The sequence below is a fragment of the Osmerus mordax genome, chromosome 8, assembly GCF_038355195.1.
Source record: "Osmerus mordax isolate fOsmMor3 chromosome 8, fOsmMor3.pri, whole genome shotgun sequence".
NCBI classification, from domain to species: Eukaryota; Metazoa; Chordata; class Actinopteri; order Osmeriformes; family Osmeridae; genus Osmerus; species Osmerus mordax.
The window spans coordinates 13746318-13761584 of NC_090057.1; the positions used below are offsets into that span (position 1 = coordinate 13746318).

Below are 15267 nucleotides of genomic sequence, written 5' to 3' on the forward strand. Positions count from 1 at the left end.
GAGCCCTCTACTCTAGCATTATGTTTAGGGGTGAGGTATTGGCCACATGAGTTCAGTCTGGCTGCTGATTTATGAGCTACGGTGAGAGTGCTTGTTTGTAGACAATAATTTGTTTTATTTTGCCCGATGGAAAACGTTCACGGTTTATTATTTTACATAAACATCCAGCATTAAATCCAGCATTAGCACTTTGGGATTTTTAACTAAATGTAAAGTGCATTATAAATACAATTATTATTATTAAATTATTATTATTAAATCCACATAATTCCCTCTCCACTTTTCATCAAAGACGTACTGAAAAGACAAATATATATTCAACATGAATATATCTGACAACAGTATTACTAACAACAACAAGAATATAATTGCAGATATATTGTATTTACAGCTGTTTTGCAAAACATAGTAGTCAGACAGAGTATTTCATGGTGGGCAGTGTACTAGTTATTATACGTGGTTTTAACACCATAGTCCCTACTGACATTACACCTCAAACCATTTCTTATCCAGGCACACAAGTGTCAACTAAACAGTGGCTGTTTCCTTGTTGGCTGTTGCATCAGTTGGAAGGAGATTGGACATCTGGTCCTCGAAAGTGTCATCTTTGGGTCTGGGTAGGGCAAAAGGTAAACAAACACACACAAGCACACACATACACACACACTGTATCAGCAATCCTCTCAAAACCGCACAAAAAAACCTTGTCTGTTTATAATATTCAGGGGAAACCCTGACCTGTTGGGGAACTCAATGTCATCGATGGTGTCAGGAAGAGGAACTCCCCTGGTCTCAGGAAGCAGCAGGACCAGCCCTCCTGCTACAAATGCCAGGCAGCCTGTACGACACACACGTACACACACACACACACAAACTCAGCAACAGCACAACACAAAGCGGGGTCTTCAGAATACCAGTTGCATCCCCCACCGTGTCTAACAAGGCTGATCTAGATCCTACATGTGATAAGATGGCAGATAGCAGCCTCAGCCCCACCTCCACTCCTCCTCCACTCCTCCACTCCTCCTCCACTTCTCCATTCCTCCTCCACTCCTCCTCTCTCCTCCTCCACTCCTCCTCCAGTCCTCCTCCACTCCTCCATATTCCAATTCTGGTCTACAGAGGAAAACGCTACAACGTGTTTATTATGTGTCTTTTGCAAAGCTATACAATGCTGGACCCACCAAAGATGATAAGGGGCAGCTCCAGCCAGATGACAGCCAGCCTGTAGAGCAGGAAGGGAGCCACGATGCCTCCGATGTCACACAGAGTCGAGCACACGGACACCCCCAGGTTCCTGCATGCAGACACACGACCACAGAGACGTGCATTAACCTTTTCAGCTATAGCCCACATACAGCATGGCGTGTGGATCACTGAACCACCAATCACCTCCATTATAAAACAGACTCGGGCCTTACCTGATAAAAGTGGGGTAAAGCTCGGTGTTGACAAACACCACCATCTCAAAAGCCATGGTGATGCCTAGCCTGCCGATACAGGCCACGGCTGTTTTGAACCAGAACATACCTGAGAAGGAGAGGGAGAACACTGGAGATAACTGCAGATACATCGCAAGAGTCAGGGGTAAAGAATACATTAAAAAAATAATCTTTGGTAAATGATGATTGATACCTGTACATATTCTCTCTTTGAATTCAAGTCATCATCCATCCCTATCTTGAATTCTGGGGACATAAGTTCTATTTAACAGACTCACTGTCAGGTATGAAGGCGGTGATGATACAGGAGGCTCCAGCCACTATGTTGGCGGTGGCGAAGGGGAGACGGCGTCCGATGCGCTCGATGGTAAAGAGGATGAGGAAGGCAGCGGGGAACTCTACCAGGCCCGAGATCAGGAAGTCGAGGTACACATTTCCTCCCAGGATGCCCAGCCTCATGATGAGCCCCTGGTAGACCACCGCGCTGGTGAACCTGATGGGTCAGCGGGCACAAATGACGTTGTTAGGTTTACGTCTAGTGAAGCTTAAAACGGATTCAGAGAATTAAGGTATAACTTAAAATTATTCTGAATATTCTTTAAAGGGGGTCATTGACTGCAAAACCGAGATTACCTTGTCATAGTTGAATAACGGCAGTTCGGTGTGTAAAATGGACATACAGTGAATCTCAAAGTCCATTGACACCTCTTTCCTATCTAAATCTCACAATTTGAAACTGCTGCTGTAAAACAAGCAGTTACAAAAAATCTCCACCTTTTTGGCTCTGGTCTGTACCTTTGTCACGCCCCAAAAGACAATGTAGGCCTAAAGCAGGATTTGCTTTGAAGCTGTTGCTGAAAAGATGTGCTGTTTCGATCTTATGTTCATCACAACCGCAAGCTGTGGTATGATTTTGTCGCTAACAGTTATTAGCAATGCTAACATATCCTGTATCTAGCATAGGTAGAATGTGTGATGATTTAGTTTATTGGCAATGGGGCTAACGCGTTATTTCATGTTCCTGACTGTGTTTCATTCAAATAAATAACCTGTGTTGCCATGTAAATCTACAATTCACAATGCATGTTTGTCCAGATCTTTGTCAGGTCATTTTTTATTAGTTAGCAAGATAGCTAACTGAAGCTGAGTTGAATCATGATAGTTTGGTTGCTAAGCTGTAATGTTACCCACCTAAGTCGATTATTTCGACAACAGAAGTGGAAACAACTAACGTTATCATTTCAAATGATATCTAGTCAATCAGTTGAAAACAGTGTTGTGTAGACACAATAGATTTATTTGTACGTTTTCATTTAAAGTCTCCACCTTCGATGTTTCAGTGAGTGCTGTTGGCCGTGTTGCATCTTTGCTCCACTAGCTTCACTTGTTGTAAACCAACCAATCAGCGCGCAGCTCATCTATATATTCATACCATAAAAGGGAGAAAACCTCTCGTTTTATTCCAGGGCTATTTCACAGGGTGCATTAGGGCGCATAGAACAGCACCCGGGCCATTTTCATCCCAACCAATGTTACATACCCTATTCAGAGACCTTAAGGAACAGTGTGAAATACCCTATAAAATCACTAAATGACCCCTTTAACATAAAAAAGTATTGTATGGACCTGTTTGTTTCCAGGTGAAGAAATTTAAAGATTTTAGCTAGGTTTAGGATTCAAAACCATACGAATATAAAATTTTCTCCAAAATGGTGAACCTTGAGATGTTTACGGCCAAAAGGTTCCTGGGTCCTGATATCTGAGAATAACTTTGTGTTTGCATTCTACTGTCTCACCAGTTGAAACTAAGGATGAAGGTGTGTTTCCTCATTCGGGGAGTTCTGATCAGGTCCATGAAGGAGGCGGTGGAGGAGTGCGCGTTGTCATCCCTCATGGTCTGGAACACACAGAACAGACGTCAACATGGATCATGGTCCTGCTGTGCTCACTCACTGAAGTTGTCTTCTCCTTCAGAGTAAAGACTTCTTAGAGGAGGTTTCTCACCTCGATGTTCTTGGAGAGCGTCTTGTTGTTCTCCTTGGCTATGGCTTCGGTGATCTCAACAGCTTTCCTGGCCTTGCCTTGAGAGAGGAGCCACCTGGGAGACTCTGGGATAAACCTGGAGTCTCCCACTGAGGTCAGTGTTTGTGTGTGTGTTTGCGTCTGTGTGTATATGTGGTGTGTGTGTTTGCTTCTGTGTGTGTGTGTGTGTGTGTGTGTGTATGTATGTCTCACCAGTAGTATGCCAGGAAGACAATATAGGGCACAGTGATGACCACCTGTAGCCAGCGCCAGTCTTTGATGTAGTAGGCTAGGAGGGGGAGGATGAGGATGCCCACGCTGAAGAACATCTGGTAGATCACCCCCACCGTCCTCCTGTACTCCACACCCACTATCTCTGTGACTGAGGGGAGAGGGCACAGCTTAGACAGACTGTGTGTGTGTGTGTGTGTGTATGTTTGCATGTGTTGGGGGGTGGAGGGGTCATTTTGGATCTTACTGAGGACATATCCGGCCACCCAGCCTCCTTTTACTCCGAAGCCGTACAGCGTTCTGAAGACCAGCAGGGAGGCGTAGTTTGGAGCGACTGCCACCAGGATACCAGCTATTCCATTCAACAGGTTAGACATCAGGAAACTCACCTTCCTGCCAAACCTGAGAGTAGAGAAAGACAGAGAACGAGACAGATCGGATGATCGTTCAAAGACAGAAGATCCATTTGGATTGGAATCATTTACAGTAACTACTCTACGATACACCCTAGATTGACCTCTTTGCCAGGCACAGTAACCAATAGTCAAGTATTACCTGTCAGCCAAGTAGCCAATAGCAATGGAGCCAACCAGGAAGCCAATGTTGAGTGTGGCCTGGTACATGTCCACTAACCAGGCTTGCCCACACACCAGATCAAACTGTAACCAACAGAGGCAACACTTGAGCTTGATGGGTGCCGGAAACCTTACCTTAAAAGGTTAAAAGTCGCAAATGTAAATCACCTCGGTTACAAAGGACTCTCGACCATCATAATCATATTCCCAGCCGTTCCTGCAGGTGGTCATGGGAGTTGTCCTGAGGTCTATCTCTGGGTCCAGGCAGCTGAGGCCTGTAGAGTTCCAGTCCAGGTCGTACCTCTCACACTGGCTGTGGACCATCCCCCCAGCAGAGGAGTTCACCAGAGGAACCGTCAGCCTGTTCGGTGGAAAACACAACACTTTACCTGGAACACACTTGGAGCAAATTATATTCCTCTTCACCTTCAATACTATATTTTTAACAAACCCTAGATGGAATTAGCCTATACATGCACGGTAAAAAAACACAAAAAAAACAACACATAGTATTGGAAAACAGTATAACCTTGAGAGTCCACAAACAGATACATATCTCATTGTTTAACCAAGCAATAGACTGAAGGATGGGAGGATTGATCTGATACTGATAAACCTGTATTTGAGCCTAGATCGCCTGCGACTGTCTAGAGTACTTGGCTCGGCGACTCGCAGCTGGCACCAAAGCCAGTCTCTCCCACACACCTGGTGGGGATCTCCCAGGCTCCAAAGCCACAGACGGTTCGAGACCTGATGACGTTCCTTGGCATGACTGGCTCCAGCTCAGAATGGGTGAGCGGATTTGCAGCTCTTGTGGCCCCCACTGAGAAACAGGATGAAGGAGGCGGACCACACGGCACTAAAAGCCAGACTGACGTGGACGGAGGAGGGAGAAGAGGCCTTCAGAGACATCAAACAGATCTCGCAGACGGCCCCAGCCCCTGACCCTGCCACACTATGAGAGAACCTTCCATCTGTATGTCTCAAACCGACTGAACTGTGCCACGGCGATGCTCACACAGTCCTCCGGGGTGGGAGGAAGGAAGCAGCCTATAGCGTACTATTCGTTGGCCCTGTCACCAGTAGAGTTAGCGTTGCCCCCATGCTATCAAGGTTTAGTTGCGGTACACCTTATGCATGACAAGGCATCCACACTCAAAAGGGGACACAAGGTAGAAATACACACACACCACCAGTTGGACGATCTTTGTTGAACGATGAAAATTTGTACTGACGGAGCCCAGGGTAGGAGCTTACGTCACTCTATTACAAAACCCTGACGTCAGCATAACGACATGCACAACTGCAAACCCATGCTGAGTGTTTGTCCAGAATCTTGAACAACTAATGTCCAGTTCAGCTGAACTGTTGAATCTGTAACATTGAGTAAATGTCTATGCACAATGCTATTGGAGTACTGTGTCTAACTGATGTCGACTGGTAAAAACATATTCTTAGACAAATGTGTTTAAGACTGAGAGAGAAATGGGATTCCTTTTAAAGGCGAAGTAACCAGAAATGTTTGTCTGTATTAGATTGTATTACATCTGAAGGGAGGTGACATACCGGTACATGGATAAAGTTTGCTGTTGCTTGTTTATTCCCTTAAGGCCAAGTACTACAGGCAAAAACCCAGATTTTTGTTCAGTTTGTCAATTTGGATATGTTTTGACATTTTGGTTCTATAACCAGTAAACTTTCATAACATGCCACAATTATTGTCAAAAACACTTTATTTGTCATTTGTATGATTTTATACAACCTTTGCCAAGTAAACAAAACCTTAAATAATGGTCTGTTACCATCTTTTATTGGGTGTGCTTTGCCTTCGGCAAGGGCACAACCTTTGTTCTCTCACATATATATTATTATTGGGTGTGCTTTGCCTTCGGCAAGGGCACAACCTTTGTTCTCTCACATATATATTATTGGGTGTGCTCAAGCCTTCGGCGAGAGCACAACCTTTGTTCTCTCACATATATATTTATTTATTTATTATTATTTATTTTCGCCCCCCTAAGGATCAGTCAATATTTGGACTACATACACAACGGCGGTGTCAAAAGGTTCGTCTTGGTAGCGATTGCGTTGGTTGTATTTTTATTTACGTTCCGTTGCATGGTTTAAGTAGAAATTGCGTTTTTGTGGTGAAAAGTGAAGCTAACGGTGGCTAATTTGCTAGCCACAGTCACTGACGTTACTAACGTCACTACGTCACTAACGTCACGAAAACACGCGTGACTACCTGTAGCAGAACATTCGTTTCACATCTGTTAACTTGGGGGATAGCTAGGCTAACTATAGCTTTACTGCAAGGCAGCTGCAGGAACGCCACAAGCAAAGAGGCCAGGGTGATAACTATTTACTCATTTTACTTTGTGATGTGAAACACAATTATGAAATGTAATGTACAATATTAGCTGATATTATTAAGGAAGTAGGCCCACATCTACTTTTGGAAACGGTAGTCTACTATTTCACTGAAGCATTAGCATCATGACATTAGCCTCTGTTGCCCGGGCAACACATACTACAGTGGTCTATGATGCATCTGTTTTCAATCTTTAAAATAAACATTCCTCACAAATACATTTTCGTTGTAGGATTTATTATGACATTACATTACAAGTAAATGATTTGTGGGTGAAATTATCATTACCTGTGGTTTCAAACCAGTGTTGCTCACTGCAATGCTGTAGCCTACGCGAGACACTACAAAAACATCTACACAGCTGTAGGAAGTCAAACGGCGACAGAACATGTTCGGCACTCCCCTTACTTAATCAAAAGTCTATCTAACTACTAACCTGAACTTCATTGCCACAGCCTAAACGTTGCCAATCTGTTCATGAAAATAATTAATTTCAGCCTAAACCGTACAACGGAACGTTAAATCCAATTCAACCAACGCAATCGCTACCAAGACGAACACAGCAGTAGTCTAGTACTGTACCGTAGTAGTACAATTTACCGGGGCAGCTTCTCCACACAGGGCTATATCGCATTTTGCGTTGTTACTGACAATGATCGCTACCAGTGAGCTTTTTATGAATGAGCGATTTTCCACTAAATAAATGTCAAGCTTATTTACGTTTTGGGGGGCATATTTTCAGTTAGCAGATGGGACTGTCTGAATCGCGATTCCATCTTCTACTGCCGGGTAACGTCGTAGAATAATCTTCAAAGGGGGTTCTTTATTAATGAATGAATGCAATGAGTAGGCTACATGCCTGAAAATATCACGAGAAGGGAAAAACTTAAAATGACGTTTAAGTCATAGAGATTAGGTCCATTTTTACACCGGTCTGCCAAATTTATTTGTTTTGATTCAACGATGAAGCTGCCTCTTGCAGGGGAAATGAGAAGACATCTATTTCATTCTACACTTCACTCGTATTTTCAGTTGTAAATGAGCAGCAAAAAAAATGCCTTTAAATCTATTTAATCTTTATAAATAATAAGTATGCATTTTCATATAAAATATACAGAAATCAGTTGTAAAAATTTCATTCAAAAACGGACCCCTGTGCAACCGACGCAAGCAAGCACACCCTACAATTTCCCCAGAAATTGTACCCTCTCTAGTTGGGTGTGCTTTGCCTTCGGCAAGGGCACAACCTTTGTTCTCTCACATATATATTATTATTATTCTTTTTGCCCCCCTAAAACTCAGTCAATATTTGGCCTACATAGACAACGTAGGTGTCAAAAGTTTTGTCTTGGTAGCGATTGAGTTGCTTCTATTGGAATTTACGTTCTGTTGCATGGTTTAGGCTGAAGTTAAGTTTTTGTGGCGAAAAGTGAAGCTAACGGTGGCTAATTTGCTAGCCACAGTCACTGACGTTACTAACGTCACTAACGTCACAAAAACACGCGTGACTACCTTTGGCAGAACATTCGTTTCGCATCTGTTAACTTGGGGGATAGCTAGGCTAACTATAGCTTTACTGCAAGGCAGCTGCAGAAACGCCACAAGCAAAGAGGCCAGGGTGATAACTATTTACTAATTTTACTTTGTGATATGACACACAATTGTGATGTGTAATGTACAATATTAGCTGATATTATTAAGGAAGTACATCTACTTTCGGAAACAGTAGTCTACTATTTCACTGAAATATTAGCATCATGACATTTGCCTGTGTTGCCCGGGCAACACATACTACAGTGGTCTATGATGTAGCGTTATCTGTTTTCAATCGTTAAAATAAACATTCCTCACATATACATTTTCGTTGTAGGATTTATTCTGACATTAGAAAACGATTTGTTGGTGAAATTACCATTACCTGTGGTTTCAAACCAGTGTAGCTCACTGCAACGCTGTAGCTTACGCGAGACACACTACAAAAACATCTACACTACACAGCTGTTTAGGAAGTCAAACGGCGACAGAACATGTTCGGCACTCCCCTTACTTAATCAAAAGTCTATCTAACTACTAACCTGAACTTCATTGCCACAGCCTAAACGTTGTCAATCTGTTCATGAAAATAATTAATTTAATCTTAAACCGTACAACGGAACGTTAAATCCAATTCAACCAACGCAATCGCTACCAAGACGAACACAGCAGTAGTCTAGTACTGTACCGTAGTAGTACAATTTACCGGGGCAGCTTCTCCACACAGGGCTATATCGCATTTTGCGTTGTTACTGACAATGATCGCTACCAGTGAGCTTTTTATGAATGAGAGATTTTCCACTAAATAAATGTCAAGCTTATTTACGTTTTGGGGGGTATATTTTCAGTTAGCAGATGGTACTGTTTGAATCGCGATTCCATCTTCTACTACCGGGTAACGTCGTAGAATAATCTTCAAAGTGGGTTCTTTATTAATGAATGAATGCAATGAGTAGGCTAAATGCCTGAAAATATCATGAGAAGGGAAAAACTTAAGATGACGTTTAAGTCATAGAGATTAGGTCAATTTTTACACCGGTCTGCCAAATGTATTCGTTTTGATTCAACGTTGAGGCTGCCTCTTGCAGGGGAAATGAGAAGACATCTATTTCATTCTACACTTCACTCGTATTTTCAGTTGTAAATGAGCAGCAAAAAAAATGCTTTTAAATCTATGTAATCTTTATAAATAATAAGTATTCATTTTTATATAAAATATACAGAAATATCAGTTGTAAAAATGTCATTCAAAAACGGACCCCTGTGCAACCGACGCAAGCAAGCACACCCTACAATTTCCCCAGAAATTGTACCCTCTCTAGTTATTATTGGGTGTGCTCAAGCCTTCGGCGAGAGCACAACCTTTGTTCTCTCACATATATATTATTATTATTTTTCTTTTTTTTTCTTTTTGCCCCCCTAAAACTCAGTCAATATTTGGCCTACATAGACAACGTAGGTGTCAAAAGTTTTGTCTTGGTAGCGATTGAGTTGCTTCTATTGGAATTTACGTTCTGTTGCATGGTTTAGGCTGAAGTTAAGTTTTTGTGGCGAAAAGTGAAGCTAACGGTGGCTAATTTGCTAGCCACAGTCACTGACGTTACTAACGTCACTGCGTCACTAACGTCACGAAAACACGCGTGACTACCTTTGGCAGAACATTCGTTTCGCATCTGTTAACTTGGGGGATAGCTAGGCTAACTATAGCTTTACTGCAAGGCAGCTGCAGAAACGCCACAAGAAAAGAGGCCAGGGTGATAACTATTTACTAATTTTACTTTGTGATATGACACACAATTGTGATGTGTAATGTACAATACAAGCTGATATTATTAAGGAAGTACATCTACTTTCGGAAACAGTAGTCTACTATTTCACTGAAGTATTAGCATCATGACATTAGCCTGTGTTGCCCGGGCAACACATACTACAGTGGTCTATAATGTAGCGTTATCTGTTTTCAATCGTTAAAATAAACATTCCTCACATATACATTTTCGTTGTAGGATTTATTCTGACATTAGTAAACGATTTGTTGGTGAAATTACCATTACCTGTGGTTTCAAACCAGTGTAGCTCACTGCAACGCTGTAGCTTACGCGAGACACACTACAAAAACATCTACACTACACAGCTGTTTAGGAAGTCAAACGGCGACAGAACATGTTCGGCACTCCCCTTACTTACAATCTACTAACCTGAACTTCATTGCCACAGCCTAAACGTTGTCAATCTGTTCATGAAAATAATTAATTTCAGCTTAAACCGTACAACGGAACGTTAAATCCAATTCAACCAACGCAATCGCTACCAAGACGAACACAGCAGTAGTCTAGTACTGTACCGTAGTAGTACAATTTACCGGGGCAACTTCTCCACACAGGGCTATATCGCATTTTGCGTTGTTACTGACAATGATCGCTACCAGTGAGCTTTTTATGAATGAACGATTTTCCACTAAATAAATGTCAAGCTTATTTACGTTTTTGGGGGCATATTTTCAGTTAGCAGATGGTACTGTTTGAATCGCGATTCCATCTTCTACTGCCGGTTAACGTCGTAGAATAATCTTCAAAGGGGGTTCTTTATTCTGAATGAATGCAATGAGTAGGCTAAATGCCTGAAAATATCACGAGAAGGGAAAACTTAAGATGACGTTTAAATCATAGAGATTAGGTAAATTTTTACACCGGTCTGCCAAATGTATTCGTTTTGATTCAGCTATGAGGCTGCCTCTTGCAGGGGAAATGAGAAGACATCTATTTCATTCTACACTTCACTCGTATTTTGAGTTGTAAATGAGCAGCAAAAAAATATGCTTTTAAATCTATGTAATGTTTATAAATAATAAGTATGCATTTTTATATAAAATATACAGAAATATCAGTTGTAAAAATGTCATTCAAAAACGGACTCCTGTGCAACCGACGCAAGCAAGCACACCCTACAATTTCCCCAGAAATTGTACCCTCTCTAGTTATTATTATTCTTTTTGCCCCCCTAAAACTCAGTCAATATTTGGCCTACATAGACAAAGTAGGTGTCAAAAGTTTCGTCTTGGTAGCGATTGAGTTGCTTCTATTGGAATTTACGTTCCGTTGCATGGTTTAGGCTGAAGTTAAGTTTTTGTGGCGAAAAGTGAAGCTAACGGTGGCTAATTTGGTAGCCACAGTCACTGACGTTACTAACGTCACTACGTCACTAACGTCACGAAAACACGCGTGACTACCTTTGGCAGAACATTCGTTTCGCATCTGTTAACTTGGGGGATAGCCAGGCTAACTATAGCTTTACTGCAAGGCAGCTGCAGAAACGCCACAAGAAAAGAGGCCAGGGTGATAACTATTTACTCATTTTACTTTGTGATATGACACACAATTGTGATGTGTAATGTACAATATAAGCTGATATTATTAAGGAAGTACATCTACTTTCGGAAACAGTAGTCTACTATTTCACTGAAGTATTAGCATCACGACATTAGCCTGTGTTGCCTGGGCAACACATACTACAGTGGTCTATGATGTAGCGTTATCTGTTTTCAATCGTTAAAATAAACATTCCTCACATATACATTTTCGTTGTAGGATTTATTCTGACATTAGTAAACGATTTGTTGGTGAAATTACCATTACCTGTCGTTTCAAACCAGTGTAGCTCACTGCAACGCTGTAGCTTACGCGAGACACACTACAAAAACATCTACACTACACAGCTGTTTAGGAAGTCAAACAGCGACAGAACATGTTCGGCACTCTCCTTACTTAAATCAAAAGTCTATCTAACTACTAACCTGAACTTCATTGCCACAGCCTAAACGTTGTCAATCTGTTCATGAAAATAATTAATTTCAGCCTAAACCGTACAACGGAACTTTAAATCCAATTCAACCAACGCAATCGCTACCAAGACGAACACAGCAGTAGTCTAGTACTGTACCGTAGTAGTACAATTTACCGGGGCAGCTTCTCCACACAGGGCTATATCGCATTTTGCGTTGTTACTGACAATGGTCGCTACCAGTGAGCTTTTTATGAATGAGCGATTTTCCACTAAATAAATGTCAAGCTTATTTACGTTTTGGGGGGCATATTTTTTTTAGTTAGCAGATGGTACTGTTTGAATCGCGATTCAATCTACTGCCGGTAACGTCGTAGAATAATCTTCAAAGGGGGTTCTTTATTCATGAATGAATGCAATATGAGTAGGCTAAATGCTTGAAAATATCACGAGAAGGGAAAAACTTAAAAGGACGTTTAAGTCATAGAGATTAGGTCAATTTTTACACCGGTCTGCCAAATTTATTCGTTTTGATTCAACGATGAGGCTGCCTCTTGCAGGGGAAATGAGAAGACATCTATTTCATTCTACACTGAACTCGTATTTTCAGTTGTAAATGAGCAGCAAAAAAAATATGCTTTTAAATCTATGTCATCTTTATAAATAATAAGTATGCATTTTTATATAACATATACAGAAATATCAGTTGTAAAAATGTCATTCAAAAACGGACCCCTGTGCAACCGACGCAAGCAAGCACACCCTACAATTTCCCCAGAAATTGTACCCTCTCTAGTTATAATTTGTCTCAACAAGTTACTAAATAACTTAAAGGAATTGTATATTGTTGGAAAGCTTATTCTCTCAATCATATGGCTAGCTAAATCATATATTGCTATTTACTTTTTTGGCATGGCAGTGAGAGGGGGGGGAAAACAGAGTGATAGAAAGAACCCGTTCTAACACTTCTAAAAGTTTAACAGCGATTTTCTTAAAATGACATTTAGCACACGTCGTGTGTTCAGAGGGACTTTCAAATATATTTTGTCAATCTCATTTTCTGTGGTGTTATATACAAGGAAAGAGGCGAAAACTTAGTTTTTTTGCACTTGTCAAGTGCATTTCATCATAATTAACTGAAAAATCATTATTTTGACAAAAGCCTGTGAATAATTCTAACCAATTAGTTATTGAGCCCTTTAAAACAAACCAAAACGTTTTCGACTCTTTTCTTGTATATAATACCACATAAAATGAGATTGACAAAATATATTTAAAAATCCCTCTGAACATGTCTAGATATTCAAGGTACAAAGCAGTATGTAAAATTGTGTGGCTTTCCCTATTATGAGCCAAGAGTTGTCTAGCTTGACATGTGTGCTAGATGTCATTTTGAGAAAATCGCTGCTAAACTTAGTGTTAGAAGTGTTAGAACGGGTTCTCTCTATAGCTCTGTGTTCCCCCCCTCACTGCCATGACAAAAAAGTAAATAGCAATATATGATTTGGCTAGCCATATGCTTGAGAGAATAAGCTTTTCCAATAATATACAGATATTTCTTAACTTGCTGATACAAATTACAATAAAAGATGGTAACAGACCATGATTTAAGGTTTTGTTTACTAAGTTGTATAAAATCATAAAAAAATAATTTAAAAAGTGTTTTTGGCAATAATTGTGGCATGCTATGAAAGTTTACTGGTTATAGAACCAAAAAAAAAAAAATATCCAAATTGACAAACATCTGGGTTTTTGCCTGTAGTACCTGGCCTTAAAATAACAGACTAGTTGTAGAGCGGTGGTAAGAAAGAGACTAGGAGATTACCTTAGACCCACTTCCCCTTAAAATAACCTGGTAAACATGTTCTCAACTTCGCTCTCTCTGAAAGGGAGGGGTAATTCAGTCAGATGATACCAGGGCTGGACTGGGACAACCCAAAAATCCTCAGACCGGCCCACCACAATCGGTCGGACACCACCTACCAGTACACCAAAAGAGTTAAGAGATGTGATTGGGCCAGCCCAGTGTCAGTATGGAAAATGAACCAATCGGCCGCTGTCTCTGTTGTATGGGCCGGTCGTTGGCCAATTTTACGTTTGTAATTTTTATTTATTTATTATTATATAAAGATATTTAGATTTTTATATATATTAAATATCATATAATATCGGCCCCAAGTGTGTCGATTTGCCCGGTATGCCAGATTACCAGTCCAGGCCTGGATGATACCTCTAATTAAGGAACTAGAGCCCCATGGAATCTAAGCATGGAAGTTTCATAAGGAGAGCTAGTCCCGGAATAGATTTGTGTATAAAAATAGAACAGGTGATAGGGACCTTTAGATCAGCTGTTGGGATTCATTTGGGGAGGGACAATATTTCAGTATAAATATTGGACTGTGTTTTGACTCTGTGCCTTTTTGCCTCTCTGCTCACACTTTCTGCTCATTGCCATCCAAAAGAGGGTTTGTGCTTCCTGGAAAACCTTCTGAAATTTAACCCTGACAATAGCTAATTTAGTCACAAAAAATTCTCCACAACACTGATTTAAAAATACAGTGAACGTTCTGGTGTTTTCCCTCAGTTTATGGGGTGCTGTCCTACCTGCGAGTGTCAGCCAGGCTCCATCCACAGCTCTGTTTCAGATCCACCACCCCCGGCTCCCGGCACCAGTGCTCAGGGGTGAAGCCCTGGAACACGATGCCCACGTAGACGCCGGCCCAGGGCATGGACACCATGCACAGCAGGGCGAAGATGCGCTTCTGACAGCGGCCGAACGTCCCAGCTTCTTCCAGGATGTCATCAAACGTGGCCATGGTTGGCAGTTAAATCGAGCGTGCGGTGTGTAAATCTTCCCCTCTGGGTGTCAATGGTGCATTTGGGTGTACCTGTATGTGCTGTGCTCCTTTTATATAACATGAATGGGTATGGGTGCTGTGTTTCGGCCCCTGGCTCTTAAAAGAGCAGTGCAGAGCAAAGGTCTGGGGGATGGCACGACTCTGGTCACAGCTGAGATCAACAGAGCGTTACAACACATTCTGTACCTCAGATCACACATGTCAAGAGGTCAAATTCTATACGCAAGCTGCCCGTGTCAGAATAAATCAGTTGAGGTTGGCTTGGCAGAAAGCACACATACCACCCACACTTAAGAGTCGATAGCTAACTAGTTTTAATGCTCCATTAACAGAGCACTCAGATCTACAGTATCTGCACTCATCTGCCAGGGTCACACTTCTGGCAGGAACTTTCCTAATTCCACATCCATTTTTATAAGAAACTCCTACTCTACAATATACAGGTGTGTACAAGT

The 15267-nt window shown here is 41.4% G+C and overlaps 1 protein-coding gene across 2 annotated transcripts; it reads right to left on the bottom strand.

Moving 5' to 3' along the window:
• Nucleotides 1-121: 121 nt before the first annotated feature.
• LOC136947351 (solute carrier family 22 member 2-like) lies at nt 122-14870 on the bottom strand. Of its 2 annotated transcripts, none has more exons than XM_067241381.1 (12): nt 14559-14870; nt 4439-4631; nt 4251-4354; nt 3943-4097; nt 3678-3846; nt 3447-3540; nt 3239-3339; nt 1721-1935; nt 1422-1530; nt 1185-1297; nt 739-838; nt 122-613 (listed from the first exon to the last, which is right to left on the bottom strand). In XM_067241381.1, exons 1-12 carry the CDS (start codon nt 14768-14770, stop codon nt 529-531), a joined length of 1650 nt encoding a protein of 549 aa, XP_067097482.1. In that variant the 5' UTR covers nt 14771-14870; the 3' UTR covers nt 122-528. The 2 variants fall into 2 exon arrangements, with proteins under 2 accessions (XP_067097482.1, XP_067097481.1); XM_067241380.1 differs by having other exon boundaries at nt 3447-3561.
• Between the last annotated feature and the right edge of the window lie 397 nt (nt 14871-15267).